The sequence below is a fragment of the Ranitomeya imitator genome, chromosome 2 (genome assembly GCF_032444005.1).
Source record: "Ranitomeya imitator isolate aRanImi1 chromosome 2, aRanImi1.pri, whole genome shotgun sequence".
Classification (NCBI taxonomy): domain Eukaryota; kingdom Metazoa; phylum Chordata; class Amphibia; order Anura; family Dendrobatidae; genus Ranitomeya; species Ranitomeya imitator.
Genome location: NC_091283.1, coordinates 553,796,399 through 553,814,774, shown reverse-complemented (window position 1 = coordinate 553,814,774; position 18,376 = coordinate 553,796,399). Strand labels below are relative to the sequence as shown.

Sequence of the window (18,376 nt, the reverse complement as noted above, 5' to 3'; positions counted from 1 at the left end):
ACTGTATCCTCACCCATCCCTTGTAAATTGTGAGCCCTCCCGGGCAGGGTCCTCTCTCCTCCTGTACCAGTTGTGACTTGTATTGTTCAAGATTATTGTACTTGTTTTATTATGTACACCCCTCCTCACATTTAAAGCGCCATGGAAAAAATGGCGCTATAATAATAAATAATAATAATAATTATGTTTGTTTTTATGGATCATATCTTTTACTATTAATTACCCAGTTTTATATTACTTATGGATACCTATTTAGCGCTTTCAGTGGCTTTCTTCCAGCGCGATCCTGTATACATCATTATATACACGTGTCATCACCGTTATATAATATGGAAGAACTAATTTCTACTTCACCATGGGGGTGGAGGAGGTAGCGAGCCACTCCGTTCTGGATGATAAGTTTGGGGGGTTAAAACCCAGGGCCCCGAAGGGGTTCCCCATACATGAAAACATTGAGAATCTTGTCCTTAATGAATGGGGCCTACCTGAGAAAGGTCTGAGTGTCCCATAAGAGTTAAAGAATCGCTTCCCTCTTGATGGGGACTGTTCTTTATGGGAGATTCCTAAAAGTAGATGTACAGGTGTCCAGGGTAACCAAAAAGACGGCTCTTCCCCTTTTGAAGATTCCTCTCAGCTCAAAGATCCTATGGATCGGAAAATCGAGAGCTTGTTAAGGAAATCCTGGAACACATCCACCAATCTACTAAAAACAAATGTGGCCTCAACATGTGTTGCCAGATCCCTATTCCTCTGGCTACGTACATTAGAAAATCACCTTTCTCAGGGGACTTCAAGGGAAGAGATACTAAACTCTCTACCACTTCAGAAGGCAATAGGGTTTCTTGCGGATGCCTCCGCTAGGTCTGCAGTTCTCTCCAATTCAGCCAGGAGAGCTCTACGGCTTAAATCCTGGGGAGGTGACATTACCTCCAAGTCCAAACTATGTGGTATTCCTTTTCAGGGACATTATGTGTTTGGACCAGCCCTTGATGAAATCTTAGACAAGGCTACAGATAAAAAGAAAGCTCTTCCAGAGCAGAGAAGCTCAAGAAAACGCTTTTTCGTCCCTCCCGTGAGCAAGCTCCCCAGAGAGATTACAAGGGTAAGGGTAAAACACGTCGGTGGAGCTACCCAAAAGGGGGTAAAACCAGAAACATCCTTGTCCCCCAACATTAGCAGGCCCCTGAGAAGCAATGACTGCTCTCCGGTCGGGGGCCGACTCTCGAGCGTTCTCTCCCATCACCACAAATCAGTGGGTCCTGCATATCATACAGGAAGGCCTGAGGTTAGAACTGGAGAGTCCTCCTGCTCACAGCTTGACAATTATCTCCCTACAGTCTACACACCTTCGAGAATCCCTGATTTCAGATCTTCTTGGTCTGCTCCAGGCAGGGGGTGATTTCCCGGGTACCATATCAGGAAATGGGAGAGGGTCACTATTCTCACCTATTTTTGGTAAAAAAAAAAAAAGCCCTATGGGAAACACCGGATCATCATAAACCTGAAACCCCTAAATCAGGTGGTGATCAAATATCGAAGATTCAAAATGGAATCAATCAGATCAACAATCCCGCTTATTGGTCAGGATTGGGTAATGGCTACGGTAGATCTGAGGGACGCATATTATCATGTGTCGATACATCCCGACCACAGGAAGTTCCTCAGATTTGCAGTTGCCCAAGACCATCGGGTCAGCCATTATCAATTCAATGTCCTTCCATTCGGAGTCTCGTCAGCTCCTCGGGTTTTTACCAAGATCATGTCGGAAGCAGTGATCTTCATCCGACAACAGGGGATCTGTATCATCCCGTATCTGGACGATTTTCTTATTGTCGCTCCATCCATTCCTCGTCTAAATCTGGATGTGATATCATGAGATCCCTGGGGTGGATTCCGAACTTGGAAAAGTCGGATCTCCATCCATCTTCGAGGAAAAAATTCTTGGGAGTTCTTCTGGACTCAGGGGAAAGAAAATCCTTCTTACCTAGGGACCGTCAACTCGACCTCGTCCAGAGGATTTCTAGATTCAGGATTCAGAGGACCCCGACCTTAAGAGACTCTATGTCAATCCTGGGCTCTTTGACGTCATGCATCCAAGTAGTCTCCTTGGCCCAGGCCCACACAACAGTCCTTCAATCTCACATCCTGCTGCATTCGAAGGGATGCCAGAATGCATTAACCAAGAGGATTCCTCTCCCCAGTCACGTGGAATCCTCCCTTTCATGGTGGCTGAACTCCCGAAACCTTCAACAGGGATTCAGCTGGGATCAACTTCCTCTGAAGGTGCTCACAACGGATGCAAGCCAGAGAGGCTGGGGTGCCAGAGTAGAAGGTTTTCAAGGGTTGTGGCCCCCAAACATTAGGTCCAGCTCCTCAAATCTGAGGGAACTAAAAGTGGTAGAGGAGGCGCTAAAAGTCGCATCTACCCTCATCCAAGGTCACCATGTACGTGTAATGTCCGACAACACGACTACAGTGGCCTACCTCAGACACCAAGGAGGCACGAAATACACCAGCCTGAAATTAACCGCTGCAAGGATTTTTTCCAGGGTGGAAAAACACCTATCCATTACAGCAGTGTACATAAAGGGATCAGACAATGTCCAAGCGGACTTCCTCAGCAGGAGGGACTTCCATCCAGGGGAGTGGTCTCTAAACCAAGAGGTCTTCCTATCCCTGGTCCGGAGGTGGGGGAAGTCTCAATGTGGATCTGTTTGCCAACAGTCAGAACATGAAGTTGAGTACTTTCTTCTCCCTCAACTGAAGCGCAAGGACTGGATGCCTTCTCCCATCCTTAGAAGTTCGCTCTGGCATACGCCTTCCCGCCAATTCCTATGTTAGCAAGAACACTACAAAAGATCCGGGCAGACAGAGTCACAACGATTCTGGTGGCACCAAGGTGGCCAGGAAGAAGCTGGTACAGCACATTGACAGACATGTCTCTAGAGGGCCCGATACTTCTGCCCCAGATAGTCGACCTTCTTCAGCAGGGACCCCTGCTACACCCGGACTTACACAGGTTGAAACTGGCAGCCTGGTTACTGAGGCCGAGATTCTGAAAGCCAGAGGTCTCTCAGATGACATAATACAGACCTTACAAAAAAGTAGAAAACCAATAACCAACACCATCTATGGCAAGGTTTGGGAAAAAAATTTCATCCTGGTGTTTTCCCAGCAACCCTGATCCATTCCATCCCAATATTGCACAAATCTTAGAATTTCTCCAGAGGGGACTGGATCTAGGACTCTCACCTAGTACCCTGAAGGTTCAGGTGTCAGCACTTAGTTCCTTCTTTGATCAGGATTTAGCAAGCCACCACGGGGTTAGACGTTTCTGCAACTAGGATTCGCCCTAGGCTCCATGTCCAGACCCCTCCTTGGGATTTGAACCTAGTCCTGAATAGTCTGACTGGGGACCCATTTGAGCCTTTATCAACCATCAGCTTAAAAATCCTGACCCTTAAGACAGTCTTCCTAGTAGCGATCACTACCGATAGGCGTATAGGAGAGCTGCAGGCCTTGTCAGTACAGGAGCCATACTTAACCATCACCATGGATAGCATAATCCTTAAGCTAGACCTTTCCTTTATGCCTAAGGTGGTCTCGGATATCGTTTTACCCTCATTCTGTCCAAATCCCTCTAATCCGAAGGAAGAAGCCTTTCACACCCTGGATGTCCAGAGGGTGGTCCTTTTCTACCTCCAACAGACTGAAAATTGGAGGATAGACCAAAACCTATTCGTCCAGCTGACAGGACGGAATAAAGGCAAAAAGGCAGCTAAAAGTACAATCGATAACTGTATCAAACAAGCCATTTGTCTAGCGTATTCATCTCAGAAGCTTGCACCTCCGGCATCGCTGAAGGCCCGCTCCACCCGTTCAGTCTCAACTTCCTGGGCAGAGAGAGGGAACGTATCATCTGAGCAGATATGCAGACCCGCCACCTGGTCGTCAGTCCACACATTCACCAGGCACTACAGACTAAATTTCAATAGGGACCTATCGTTTGGCAGACGCGTTCTGCAGGCAGTGGTCCCTCCCTAAGAAATTAGCTGTTGGCATTACTCCGATACTGCTGTCGTGGAAAGGGACTGGTGAAAATAGAATTAGTCTTACTGGTAATTCTGTTTCTAGGAACTTTCCACGACAGCACTAATTTCCCTCCCTATCTGATATTCTTATTGGATGATTCCTGCACTTAAGTGGTAACTATACATGCTACTGTGTCCAGAAAAAACACTGGTGGTTGCAGGAAGGGGAGGGGTATTTAACCTCTTTGTTTCCTGTCCCCTATTAGGTCGGGGAGACATCCTCCGATACTGCTGTCGTGGAAGGTTCCTAGAAACCGAATTACCGGTAAGACTAATTCTATTTTCGCTCCTTATTCATTAGTTAAAAACCAACAAAAAAATAAATAAAATTAAGTTAACTTTACTTGGTTTTGTCTGTGGCTTTTTTTTGGTTGGCATTATGGTCATGGACATTTGGGAGTTCAAGTAGCCCATCATTCATCATTTGTGCTGCGGTATCCTAGTGCTAAACTTGTAGTCATTTTTAATGTTGCGCATTTGAAAACGAACGTATTTTCTAAACTTAATGAAAGAATAATGTGATTTTTTTCTCTAAAATTTTAAAAAAGGGGGGCTAAAATGCCAGACAAATCTTAAAGGTCTTTGAAGTTGTCTCAATACTTCAAGTATTGAGCACACAGTCTGAGGCGCTTGGCACAAACAGACAAGAAAAGATAAAATGACAACGATCCCTCCCACCCCTCCACCCACAATTGATGAATTGGGGCCTTTATGTTCATTGTTCAGTGCATGAGTTCCAAGAAGTTTCAGAAACTGTGATATCAATATTTCAATTTCTTTCAATTACATCAGATTGTATCAACAAATGTATTCATGTTTGTCTGGAAATTTTAGGTGGCAGAATCAGAATTTCTCCTAGCAGTCATGAGCTGAAGTAGGGATAGTGACATACCTTCATATTAGGATTGGCGTTCTGACATAGCAAACGAAAACTATGGAGTACTTGCAATCTTTTTCCTACAGGGCTGGTGAAGAGAAAATATAAAAAAGTTGAATTATAAATAATATTCTAAATGCGATTAGGCCACTCTAACATGTTCTGTATTTTACATCAGTATTTGTAAGTCAAAACCAGGAGTGGGTGATAAATGCAGAAGTGGTGACGTGTTTCTATTATACTGTTCCTCTGCTTCACTTCTAGTTTTGGCTTACAAATACTGAGGTTACATAATGAATGTGTGAAAGTGGTAAAAAATTTTCATTCATTTTCAAGAGTGCACTCCTATTAGAGGCAGACACTCAGACGTACTAAACGGATTCTGAGTGTTTGCCTCCATTAGGTGTATATGCCCGAAAGGGCGCACATCAGAGCGCACGTTTATTCTTCCAGCACCGTTATAGTCTATGGCCCTGTCGGTGCATACGTCCAAATCGCGTTTTTTGGAGGGGGTTCGAACACATACCCGGACGTGGCCAATGAACAAGTGACGGAGCACAACATGAAAGCACCCCAATATTCAATTTATTTGCAAGGAAGGATTCTGCTGCATACACCAAACATATCCATAAGGCCCTTTATGTCCAGACAATTATAGACAGTGAACCTTTCATTTTATTATTTTGTTCACTGTATGGTAAAAAGTCACGTGCACAATCCTATACAGAAGTAACCAGCAAATAAAATGCTACCTGATGTTCATTTCTTTCAAATGGTCTTCTGTGAGGTACTGAAGAATGGTTCCCTTTACTGTATTTTCTGGAAGAAAAGGCAAAAATATGGGGTAAGTCATGTGGAAGAATATGAAATGCCTGATAGTAATTGAATTCTAGAAAACAAAAAAGGGAGCCTCTTGTGACTCGAATATCAGTGTATCAGTGTTAAACACAGGGCTGCAGAATCAGAGTTGGTGTCGAAATAAAATGGACCGAATCAGACTTTCAAAATATACAATAAATTAGGTGCAGTAGTACACTGCGGGATGTGCGCTGGAAATGTGGTCATTAGAATTTGGGAAGGTTATGAAATGTCCTCTAAATGTCTGTTCTGTTCCTGATCCAAGCTTTTAGCGCAGATGAATCTGTGCTGCACTTGATGTACATGCTCAATAGTGACCAGTGCTGTGGGGTAGGAGACTGGGAAATAAGAAGTCTGATTTTTTATTTATTTTTTTTAAACACAAAAAAAATCTAAGATATCTCCATAAAAAAAAAATTAACATTTCTTCTAATTAACATAGTAACATAGTAACATAGTTAGTAAGGCCGAAAAAAGACATTTGTCCATCCAGTTCAGCCTATATTCCATTATAATAAATACCCAGATCTACGTCCTTCTACAGAACCTAATAATTGTATGATACAATATTGTTCTGCTCCAGGAAGACATCCAGGCCTCTCTTGAACCCCTCGACTGAGTTCGCCATCACCACCTCCTCAGGCAAGCAATTCCAGATTCTCACTGCCCTAACAGTAAAGAATCCTCTTCTATGTTGGTGGAAAAACCTTCTCTCCTCCAGACGCAAAGAATGCCCCCTTGTGCCCATCACCTTCCTTGGTATAAACAGATCCTCAGCGAGATATTTGTATTGCCCCCTTATATACTTATACATGGTTATTAGATCGCCCCTCAGTCGTCTTTTTTCTAGACTAAATAATCCTAATTTCGCTAATCTATCTGGGTATTGTAGTTCTCCCATCCCCTTTATTAATTTTGTTGCCCTCCTTTGTACTTTCTCTAGTTCCATTATATCCTTCCTGAGCACCGGTGCCCAAAACTGGACACAGTGCTCCATGTGCGGTCTAACTAGGGATTTGTACAGAGGCAGTATAATGCTCTCATCATGTGTATCCAGACCTCTTTTAATGCACCCCATGATCCTGTTTGCCTTGGCAGCTGCTGCCTGGCACTGGCTGCTCCAGGTAAGTTTATCATTAACTAGGATCCCCAAGTCCTTCTCCCTGTCAGATTTACCCAGTGGTTTCCCGTTCAGTGTGTAATGGTGATATTGATTCCCTCTTCCCATGTGTATAACCTTACATTTATCATTGTTAAACCTCATCTGCCACCTTTCAGCCCAAGTTTCCAACTTATCCAGATCCATCTGTAGCAGAATACTATCTTCTCTTGTATTAACTGCTTTACATAGTTTTGTATCATCTGCAAATATCGATATTTTACTGTGTAAACCTTCTACCAGATCATTAATGAATATGTTGAAGAGAACAGGTCCCAATACTGACCCCTGCGGTACCCCACTGGTCACAGCGACCCAGTTAGAGACTATACCATTTATAACCACCCTCTGCTTTCTATCACTAAGCCAGTTACTAACCCATTTACACACATTTTCCCCCAGACCAAGCATTCTCATTTTGTGTACCAACCTCTTGTGCGGCACGGTATCAAACGCTTTGGAAAAATCGAGATATACCACGTCCAATGACTCACCGTGGTCCAGCCTATAGCTTACCTCTTCATAAAAACTGATTAGATTGGTTTGACAGGAGCGATTTCTCATAAACCCATGCTGATATGGAGTTAAACAGTTATTCTCATTGAGATAATCCAGAATAACATCCCTCAGAAACCCTTCAAATATTTTACCAACAATAGAGGTTAGACTTACTGGCCTATAATTTCCAGGTTCACTTTTAGAGCCCTTTTTGAATATTGGCACCACATTTGCTATGCGCCAGTCCTGCGGAACAGACCCTGTCGCTATAGAGTCACTAAAAATAAGAAATAATGGTTTATCTATTACATTACTTAGTTCTCTTAGTACTCGTGGGTGTATGCCATCCGGACCCGGAGATTTATCTATTTTAATCTTATTTAGCCGGTTTCGCACCTCTTCTTGGGTTAGATTGGTGACCCTTAATATAGGGTTTTCATTGTTTCTTGGGATTTCACCTAGCATTTCATTTTCCACCGTGAATACCGTGGAGAAGAAGGTGTTTAATATGTTAGCTTTTTCCTCGTCATCTACAACCATTCTTTCCTCACTATTTTTTAAGGGGCCTACATTTTCAGTTTTTATTCTTTTACTATTGATATAGTTGAAGAACAGTTTGGGATTAGTTTTACTCTCCTTAGCAATGTGCTTCTCTGTTTCCTTTTTGGCAGCTTTAATTAGTTTTTTAGATAAAGTATTTTTCTCCCTATAGTTTTTTAGAGCTTCAATGGTGCCATCCTGCTTTAGTAGTGCAAATGCTTTCTTTTTACTGTTAATTGCCTGTCTTACTTCTTTGTTTAGCCACATTGGGTTTTTCCTATTTCTAGTCCTTTTATTCCCACAAGGTATAAACCGCTTACACTGCCTATTTAGGATGTTCTTAAACATTTCCCATTTATTATCTGTATTCTCATTTCTGAGGATATTGTCCCAGTCTACCAGATTAAGGGCATCTCTAAGCTGTTCAAACTTTGCCTTCCTAAAGTTCAATGTTTTTGTGACTCCCTGACAAGTCCCCCTAGTGAAAGACAGGTGAAACTGCACAATATTGTGGTCGCTATTTCCTAAATGCCCAACCACCTGCAGATTTGTTATTCTGTCAGGTCTATTAGATAGTATTAGGTCTAAAAGTGCTGCTCCTCTGGTTGGATTCTGCACCAATTGTGAAAGATAATTTTTCTTGGTTATTAGCAGAAACCTGTTGCCTTTATGGGTTTCACAGGTTTCTGTTTCCCAGTTAATATCCGGGTAGTTAAAGTCCCCCATAACCAGGACCTCATTATGGGTTGCAGCTTCATCTATCTGCTTTAGAAGTAGACTTTCCATGGTTTCTGTTATATTTGGGGGTTTGTAACAGACCCCAATGAGAATTTTGTTACCATTTTTCCCTCCATGAATTTCAACCCATATGGACTCGACATCCTCATTCCCTTCGCTAATATCCTCCCTTAAAGTGGACTTTAGACAAGACTTTACATAGAGACAAACCCCTCCTCCTCTCCGATTTTTACGATCCTTTCTAAACAGACTGTAACCCTGTAAGTTAACTGCCCAGTCATAGCTTTCATCTAACCATGTCTCGGTTATTCCCACTATGTCAAAGTTACCTGTAGATATTTCTGCTTCTAGTTCTTCCATCTTGTTTGTCAGGCTTCTGGCGTTTGCGAGCATGCAGTTCAGAGGATTTTGTTTTGTTCCAATCTCCTCACTGTGGATTGTTTTAGAAATGTTCTTACCTCGCTTCTGAGTATGTTTTCCTGGGTCGTCTTTGTTCGAGTCTAATGTTTTTCTTCCCGTCCCCTCTTCTTCTAGTTTAACGCCCTCCTGATGAGTGTAGCGAGTCTTCTGGCGAATGTGTGTTTCCCAGGTTTGTTGAGGTGTAGTCCGTCTCTGGCGAGGAGTCCATCATACCAGTAATTCACACCGTGGTCCAGGAATCCAAATCCTTGTTGTCTGCACCATCGTCTTAGCCAGTTGTTTGCATCAAGGATCCTGTTCCATCTCCTGGTGCCATGCCCGTCTACTGGAAGGATAGAAGAAAAAACTACCTGTGCATCCAGTTCCTTTACTTTCTTCCCCAACTCTTCAAAGTCCTTGCAGATTGTCGGTAGGTCCTTCCTTGCCGTGTCATTGGTGCCAACATGTATCAGAAGAAATGGGTGGACGTCCTTGGAGCTGAAGAGCTTTGGTATCCTATCGGTCACATCCTTGATCATCGCACCTGGAAGGCAGCATACTTCTCTTGCAGTTATGTCCGGTCTGCAGATGGCTGCTTCTGTGCCTCTCAGTAGTGAGTCTCCCACCACCACCACTCTTCGTTGCTTCTTGGCTGTACTTTTTGCTGTCACTTGTTGCTGTGTGCCCTTTTCTTTTTTGCTTGCTGGTATTGCTTCATTCTTAGGTGTGCCATCTTCATCCTCTACAAAGATTTGATATCGGTTCTTCAGTTGTGTGGTTGGTGATTTCTCCATGGTCTTCTTGCTTCTTTTGGTCACATGCTTCCACTCATCTGCTTTTGGAGGTTCTCTGACAGTTTTTTCACCTTCTGTGACCAGTAGAGATGCTTCTGTTCTGTCTAGAAAGTCTTCATTCTACACTTTTTTTTGCCAGCTCCATGTAAATGAATGTGTCAATAATGCCATCCATTAGCTTTGTTAAAGCTGTTGTCTCAAGTCCATCAATGGGCAAGAGTGCTTGTTAAAACGATCAACTCTGCAAATTTACCTCTTATTACCAATAATAGAGGAATCTTTAAATGTTATAATGTAGAGCGACTTGCCGAGGCAAAGTGCCGGTTACCTAGGTAAGGAGCGCGCAAGACTAAAGCTCTATGCTTAACAGCCTGCTCACACCACTGGACCCAACCGGTCTCAGCAACCCTGCAGTTCTCCTCCCAAGCTGTAGAGGCAAAGCAGCATTGACAAGCACTCAGTTTGGACCAGTGGTACGACCATGCTGTTATTCTCAACTATCAATCTTCTGACACTCACCATCCCCGGCAAAAAGATAACCATGGCTGGGGAGCAAGGTGATCATAAAGAAAAATGAGAAAAGCCTTTTAAACGCCCTGCACATAACGTCATTAGGGGAACTAAAATAGCCAATACTTGTAAAAGCCCAAAACAAACAGCTCCTATTAAAGGGGATGGCCAACAAACATTTTCGCAAAATAGGTCATGAATATAAAAATGGCAGCCACTCCGCATACAGTTCATGAGTGTATACACCCAAAAGTGGTTGGCTGCTGTGGCATCCATCCATCATAGGGATCCCTTGCAGAAAATTGTATGCCACAGAATATGCAGTTTTTGCAGTAGTCCTTATAGGCAAGCGCAGTCTGCTTTGTTTGGTCTATACACTTTGCGGATACATGGCAGCTTTTCCTAATGGAGACGTTTGGCTAATTGTGTGAAATCAGTGCACAGTTAGCCTAATATGCATCTTCTCCAAACATGATCCTGGTGTCAGGACAAAACAGAGGGTTGCTTAGAGGAGTCTACCCAGTCATTGTCGAGAATATTTAATTTCCACAATCACAGAGCCCTTTTCAGTTTCTCGTAAATGCAGTTGCATAAGGGCTGTTTTTTTTACTGTTGCTGCTAGAGAATTTCAGAATGGTTCCAAACTTCAGAAACCTTTGCCCATTAACTGTGGATGTCAAACAAGAGGCATATGATCCCTTCCTCTGGCATCAGGAGTGGCTGGCCAGAGAATCAGAATATGTGACCCTGGAAACCTCCTTTATTATAGCAGTAGTTGGTGACAGTTTAACAATGGAAATGCACAGCAGTTTGTGAAAGAAAATTCATACGGTAATTTATTAAAGTAACACTTTGGTGATTTTTTAAATTTATTTCTTACAATAGCAATAAGGTGTGTATAGGCAACGAGTGCAGGAACATAGTCACCGAATGCCATTCTCTGCCGTTTTCACACAATTTTTTCAGTGTGGATGTTACTTCTAAATGTTCTCAATGCAAGTCTGAGACTCAAGAGCCTTCTGATGGACACAGTAGAAAGTGTAATCCAGCAGGTTACAAATGCGCTCACGTGGTGCACTGCTGAAAACAGCCTCCGTCGAGTATATTACTGCATTCATTACGCCAGAGTAGTCCTAAATGTACTTATTATTGTTCAGGTATCAATTAAGGCGCATGATCTGTATAGTGCCAAAAAGCTTGTTTCTCAAAATATATTGCGACACCCATTCTGTTTATCTCAATGATTCACCTAGGACAAAGGTTATGATGTGAAGTCGCAAAACAGAACAGATCATAAATGTAGAATTATGTTCACATTTGTACATTATCTTAATTTTCCGCACATCGTGACTAGTTGTTTGCAAAGGCACATAAGTTACCCAATGTAGGAAAAATTATTAAGGTATGTGCATACGTTGCGGATTCTCTGCGGATCCGCAGTGTTTTTTGCGGTGCAGAAACGCTGCAAATCCGCAATTGATTTACAGTAAAATGTAAATCAATGAGAAAAAAAAAAAGCTGTGCTGATGGTGCGGAAAATCTGATGCGGAAACGCTGTGGATTAAAAGAAATAGCAGGTCACTTCTTTTTTGCGGATCTGCAGCGTTTTTGTACCCATTCCATTATAGAAATCCGCAGGGGTAAAAAAAAAAAACACAGTAAATCCGCAAAAAAAAAACCAGTAAAAACACACAAAAAAATGCGACAAATCCGCAGCTGCGTTTTCTGCCAGGAGAGGCAGAATCCGCACCAGAAATTCCTAAGGCTAATCCGCAACGTGAGCACATAGCCTTACAATTACACAATAATAGTACACTCATTAAAAAAATAGTTTTTATGTTGCAGCATTATTTTTTCAGCAAGGTTTCGTCTGAATGAAGCAAGAGTGAAGTGGCTGTTGATGGGCTGCATTATGGCAGGAACAGCGCTGGCGCAGGATGTGAGTATAAGCTGTTATTTTATAAATTGGTGGGGGGGGAAATATAGCAATTGAGAACAGGTTGTGTGAGTACTGGGTCTGAACAACACCTTTAAAATTTTTTGGATGGGGAAGGTATTGATGTTTAAAGCTCCACTCCAGCTTTTTTAATTGCAGCATTGGAGTGGTGCTACTAATCCAAGTTTCCTGCCCCTGGTCTTCTACTCACCAGCTGCCATCTTCATTTGTTCTCTGTGCTACTCCAGTCCGTCTCCAGCAGTTTTTGACCTGCTGAATCACTCCAGTGATTGCTGGGCAAGCTAGACGTTACTACTCAATGTAAGTCTATGAGAGCCAGAAAGAGACCAGAAAAAGGCCAGGAAGTGGCTCTCATACACTTACATTGAGAGCTTAATGAAGGTAGAAAGCAGCCAACAGCACATCCATGTTATGATGCCCGCTCCAGTCCAACGACCCAATTGGAAACAAAACAGTCCAGCAAGAAAAAGGAACCACATCCAATCCAGGTGATGAAAATATTCACAACAAACTTTATTCTGCCATGATGCAACGTTTCGACCAATGCAGGTCTTTGTCAAGCAAACACAATACATAAAATGGCAGCCTTATATAGTGAAGTGGCACATGCTCACCAATCACTAACAAGGTATTTTGTATTTATTTTAAGTGGGCAGTACCTTGTTAGTGACTGGTGAGCATGTGCCACCACACTATATTTTAAGTATTGTGTATGCTTGACAAAGACCTGCATTGGTCGAAACGTTGCATCATGGCAGAATAAAGTTTGTTGTGAATTTTTTCATCACCTGGATTGGATGCGATTCCTTCTTCTTAGATTGAGAGATTGTGACCGTTACCTCTGACTTCCGGTCAATCAGAAGTTGTGGTCACAAGATGGTGGAGCAGCAATACATAGAGTATAAGGCAAGGGTCAAACAACTTAGATTAGTAACACTGCAATTAAAAAAACATTAACCCCTTTACCCCCAAGGGTGGTTTGCACGTTAATGACCGGGCCAATTTTTACAATTCTGACCACTGTCCCTTTATGAGGTCATAACTCTGGAACGCTTCAACGGATCCCGCTGATTCTGACATTGTTTTCTTGTTACATATTGTACTTCATGATAGTGGTAACATTTCTTTGATATTACCTGCGTTTATTTGTGAAAAAAAAACGGAAATTTGACAAAAATTTCACAATTTTTCAACTTTGAATTTTTATGCCCTTAAATCACAGAGATATGTCACACAAAATACTTAATAAGTAACATTTCCCACATGTCTACTTTACATCAGCACAATTTTGGAAACAATTTTTTTTTTGTTAGTGAGTTATAAGGGTTAAAATTTGACCAGCAATTTCTCATTTTTACAACACCATTTCTTTTAGAGACCACATCTCATTTGAAGTCATTTTGAGGGGTCTATATGATAGAAAATACCCAAGTGTGACACCATTCTAAAAACTGCACCCCTCAAGGTACTCCCCACATTCAAGAAGTTTATTAACCCTTCAGGTGTTTTATAGGAATTTTTGGAATGTTTAAAAAAAAAAAGTGAACATTAACTTTTTTGACAAAAAATTTACTTCAGCTCCAATTTGTTTTATTTTACCAAGGGTAACAGGAGAAAATGGATCTCAAAAGTTGTTGTGCAATTTGTCCTGAGTACGCTTATACCGGGGGGTAACCACTGTTAGGGCGCATGGCAGAGCTCAGAAGGGAAGGAGCGCCATTTGGAATGCAGACTTAGATGGATTAGTCTGCAGGCGTCACATTGCATTTGCAGAGCCCCTGATGTACCTAAACAGTAGAAACCCCCCACAAGTGACCCCATATTGGAACCTAGAAACCCCAAGGAACTTATCTAGATGTGTTGTGAGGACTTTGAACCCCCAACTATTTCACTACAGTTTATAACGCAGAGCCGTGAAAATATAAAATCATTTTTGTCCCACAAAACTGTTTTTTTAGCCCCCCAAATTTTTATTTTCCCAAGGGTAACAAGAGAAATTGGACCTCAGAAGTTGTTATCCAATTTGTCCTGAGTACGCCGATACCCCATATGTTGGGGTAAACCCCTGTTTTGGCGCACGGGAGAGCTCGGAAGGGAAGGAGCACTGTTTTACTTTTTCAACACAGAATTGGCTGAAATTGAGATCGGACGCCATGTCGCGTTTGGAGAGCCCTGATGTGCCTAAACAGTGGAAACCCCCAATTATAACTGAAACCCTAACCCAAACACACCCCTAATCCAAACACCCCTAACCCCAACCACACCACTAAAGGTACCTTCACACTAAACGATATCGCTAGCGATCCGTGACGTTGCAGCGTCCTGGCTAGCGATATCGTTCAGTTTGACACGCAGCAGCGATCAGAATCCTGCTGTGATGTCGTTGGTCGGGGCTAGAAGGCCAGAACTTTATTTGGTCGCTGGCTCTCCCGCTGACATCGCTGAATCGGCGTGTGTGACACCGATTCAGCGATGTCTTCACTGGTAACCAGGGTGACGTCACCGCTCTGCTTTCCAGCCGCTGTGCTCACAGCCAGTACAGAGAAACACAGCGCCGGGGACAGACAGCGGAAGGTAAGTATGAAGCGTTTGTTTTTTTTACTTTTAGGATGGTAACCAGGGTAAACATCGGGTTACTAAGCGCGGCCCTGCGCTTAGTAACCCGATGTTTACCCTGGTTACCGGCATCGTTGGTCGCTGGAGAGCTGTCTGTGTGACAGCTCTCCAGCGACCAAACAGCGACGCTGCAGCAATCCGGATCGTTGTCGGTATCGCTGCAGCGTCGCTTAGTGTGACGGTACCTTAACTCCAACACACCCCTAACCCTAATCCCAACCATAACCCTAACCACACCCCTAACCCTAATCCCAACCGTAAATGTAATCCAAACCCTAACCCTATCCCCAACGGTAAAATGGATATATGGATATATGGATAGATAGATATATATATATATATATATATATATATATATATATATATATATATATATATATATATATATATATATATATATATCTATCTATATACACACAGTTAGGTCCCTATATATTTGGACAGAGACAACATTTTTCTAATTTTGGTTATAGACATTACCACAATGAATTTTAAACAAAACAATTCAGATGCAGTTGAAGTACAGACTTTCAGCTTTCATTTGAATGTATCCACATTAAAATTGGATCAAGGGTTTAGGAGTTTCAGCTCCTTAACATGTGCCACCCCTGTTTTTAAAGGGACCAAAAGTAATTGGACAGATTCAATAATTTTAAATAAAATGTTCATTTTTAGTACTTGGTTGAAAACCCTTTGTTGGCAATGACTGCCCGAAGTCTTGAACTCATGGACATCACCAGACGCTGTGTTTCCTCCTGTTTGATGCTCTGCCAGGCCTTCACTGCGGTGGTTTGCAGTTGCTGTTTGTTTGTGGGCCTTTCTGTCTGAAGTTTAGTCTTTAACAAGTGAAATGCATGCTCGATTGGGTTGAGATCAGATGACTGACTTGGCCATTCAAAAATATTCCACTTCTTTGCTTTAATAAACTCCTGGGTTGCTTTGGCTTTATGTTTTGGGTCATTGTCCATCTGTAGTAGGAAACAATGACCAATCAGTTTGGCTGCATTTGGCTGGATCTGAGCACACAGTATGTTTCTGAATATCTCAGAATTAATTCGGCTGCTTCTGTCCTGTGTCACATCATCAATAAACACTAGTGACCCAGTGCCACTGGCAGCCATGCATACCCAAGCCATCATACTTCCTCCGCCGTGTGTTACAGATGATGTGGTATGCTTTGGATCATGAGCTGTACCACGCCTTCGCCATACTTTTCTCTTTCCACCATTGTGGTAGAGGTTGACCTTGGTTTCATCTGTCCAAAGAATGTTCTTCCAGAACTGTGCTGGCTTTTTTAGATGTTTTTTTTTAGCAAAGTCCAGTCTAGCCTTTTTATTCTTGATGCTTATGAGTGGCTTGCACTGTGCAGTGAACCCTCTGTATTTACTTTCATGCAGTCTTCTCTTCATGGTAGATTTGGATATTGATACACCTACCTCCTGGAGAGTGTTGTTCACTTGGTTGGCTGTTGTGAAGGGTTTTCTCTTCACCATGGAGATTATTATGTGATCATCCACCACTGTTGTCTTCCGTGGGCGCTCAGGTCTTTTTGCATTGATGAGTTCTCCAGTGCTTTCTTTCTTTCTCAGGATGTACCAAATTGTAGATTTTTCCACTCCTAATATTGTAGCAATTTCTCGGATGGGTTTTTTCTGTTTTCGCAGCTTAAGGATGGCTTGTTTCACCTATACGGAGAGCTCCTTTACTTCACAGCAAAACCTTCCAAATGCAAGCACCACACCTCAAATCAACTCCAGGCCTTTTATCTGCTTAATTGAGAATGACATAACGAAGGGATTGCCCACACCTGTCCATGAAATAGCTTTGGAGTCAATTGTCCAATTACTTTTGGTCCCTTTTAAAACAGGGTGGCACGTGTTAAGGAGCTGAAACTCCTAAACCCTTCATCCAATTTTAATGTGGATACCCTCAAATGAAAGCTGAAAGTCTGAACTTCAACTGCATCTGAATTGTTTTGCTTAAAATTCATTGTGGTAATGTCTATAACCAAAATTAGAAAAATGTTGTCTCTGTCCAAATATATATGGACCTAACTGTATATCTATATCTATCTATCTATCTATATATATATATATATATATATATATATATATATATATATCTTTTTTTTTTTTTTCCCCTAACTAAGAGGGTGATGAAGAGGGGTTTGATTTACTATTTATAGCGGGGTTTTTAGCGGATTTTTAGGATTGGCAGCCATCACACACTTAAAGACTTTTTTTTATTGCAAAAAATATTTTTTGCGTTACCACATTTTGAGAGCTATAATTTTTTCCATATTTTGGTCCACAGAGTCATGTGAGGTCTTGTTTTTTGCGGGACGAGTTGACGTTTTTATTAGTAACATTTTCGGGCACGTGACATTTTTTGATCGCTTTTTATTTCGATTTTTGTGAGGCAGAATGACCAAAAACCAGCTATTCATGAATTTCCTTTTTTTTGGGGGGGAGGGGTGGGGGGTAGGGAGGGGCGTTTATACCGTTCCACGTTTGGTAAAATTGATAAAGCAGTTTTATTCTTCAGGTCAGTATGATTACAGCGATACCTCATTTATATCATTTTTTATGTTTTTACGATAAAAACTATTTTATAGAAAAAGGAATCATTTTTGCATCGCTTTATTCTGAGGACTATAACTTTTAAATTTGTTATAGTGTTAGATCGCTCATCTGACACTTTGCAGCACACTGTGTCAGATCAGCGATCTGGCATGCAGGGCTGCAGGCTTACCAGCGCTTGCTCTGAGCCACCCCCCTGCAGGACCCGGATGCAGCCCCGCGGCCATTTTGGATCCGGGGCCTGCAGGGAGAAGAAGGTAGGAGACCCTCGGAGCAACGCGATCACATAGCGTTGCTCCGGGGGTCTCAGGGAAGCACGCAGGGAGCCCCCTCCCTGCGCGATGCTTCCCTATGCCCCCGGAACGCTGCGATCATGTTCAATCGCAGTGTGCAGGGAGTTAATGTGCCAGGGGCGGTCCGTGACCGCTCCTGGCACATAGTGCCGATGTCAGCTGTGATAGTCAGCTGACACCCGGCCGCGATCGCCCCGTGAGCGCGGCCAATCGCTATGATGTACTATCCCATCGGTGGGCATACGGGCCCAACCCACCTCAACAGGATAGTATGTCACATCAGAAAGGGGTTAAAAAAAAGGATTTAGTGTTGTTGTGTCTACAAGTACAATCTATCAAAGCATAATTCAATTAACCCATGCAGTAAATTGTGCAAGGGTTTGTGCACACGACTTCTAAACTTAGCCAAATCAGAGTTTTTTAAGCAGACGACGCTGAAGTAAACACTGGAGTTTGTTTTCCTGAAG

General features: G+C 42.4%; 1 protein-coding gene across 1 annotated transcript in view; it reads right to left on the bottom strand.

Moving 5' to 3' along the window:
• Nucleotides 1–18,376, bottom strand: part of SAMHD1 (SAM and HD domain containing deoxynucleoside triphosphate triphosphohydrolase 1) — a 187,914-nt gene that overhangs the window by 151,964 nt on the left and 17,574 nt on the right. The window contains exons 2-3 of the mRNA XM_069751984.1: nucleotides 5,721–5,787; nucleotides 4,984–5,056 (exon numbers count right to left, since the gene is read on the bottom strand). Of these exons, the coding sequence (XP_069608085.1) occupies nucleotides 4,984–5,056; nucleotides 5,721–5,787 (140 nt within the window). The remainder of the gene's footprint in view (nucleotides 1–4,983; nucleotides 5,057–5,720; nucleotides 5,788–18,376) is intronic.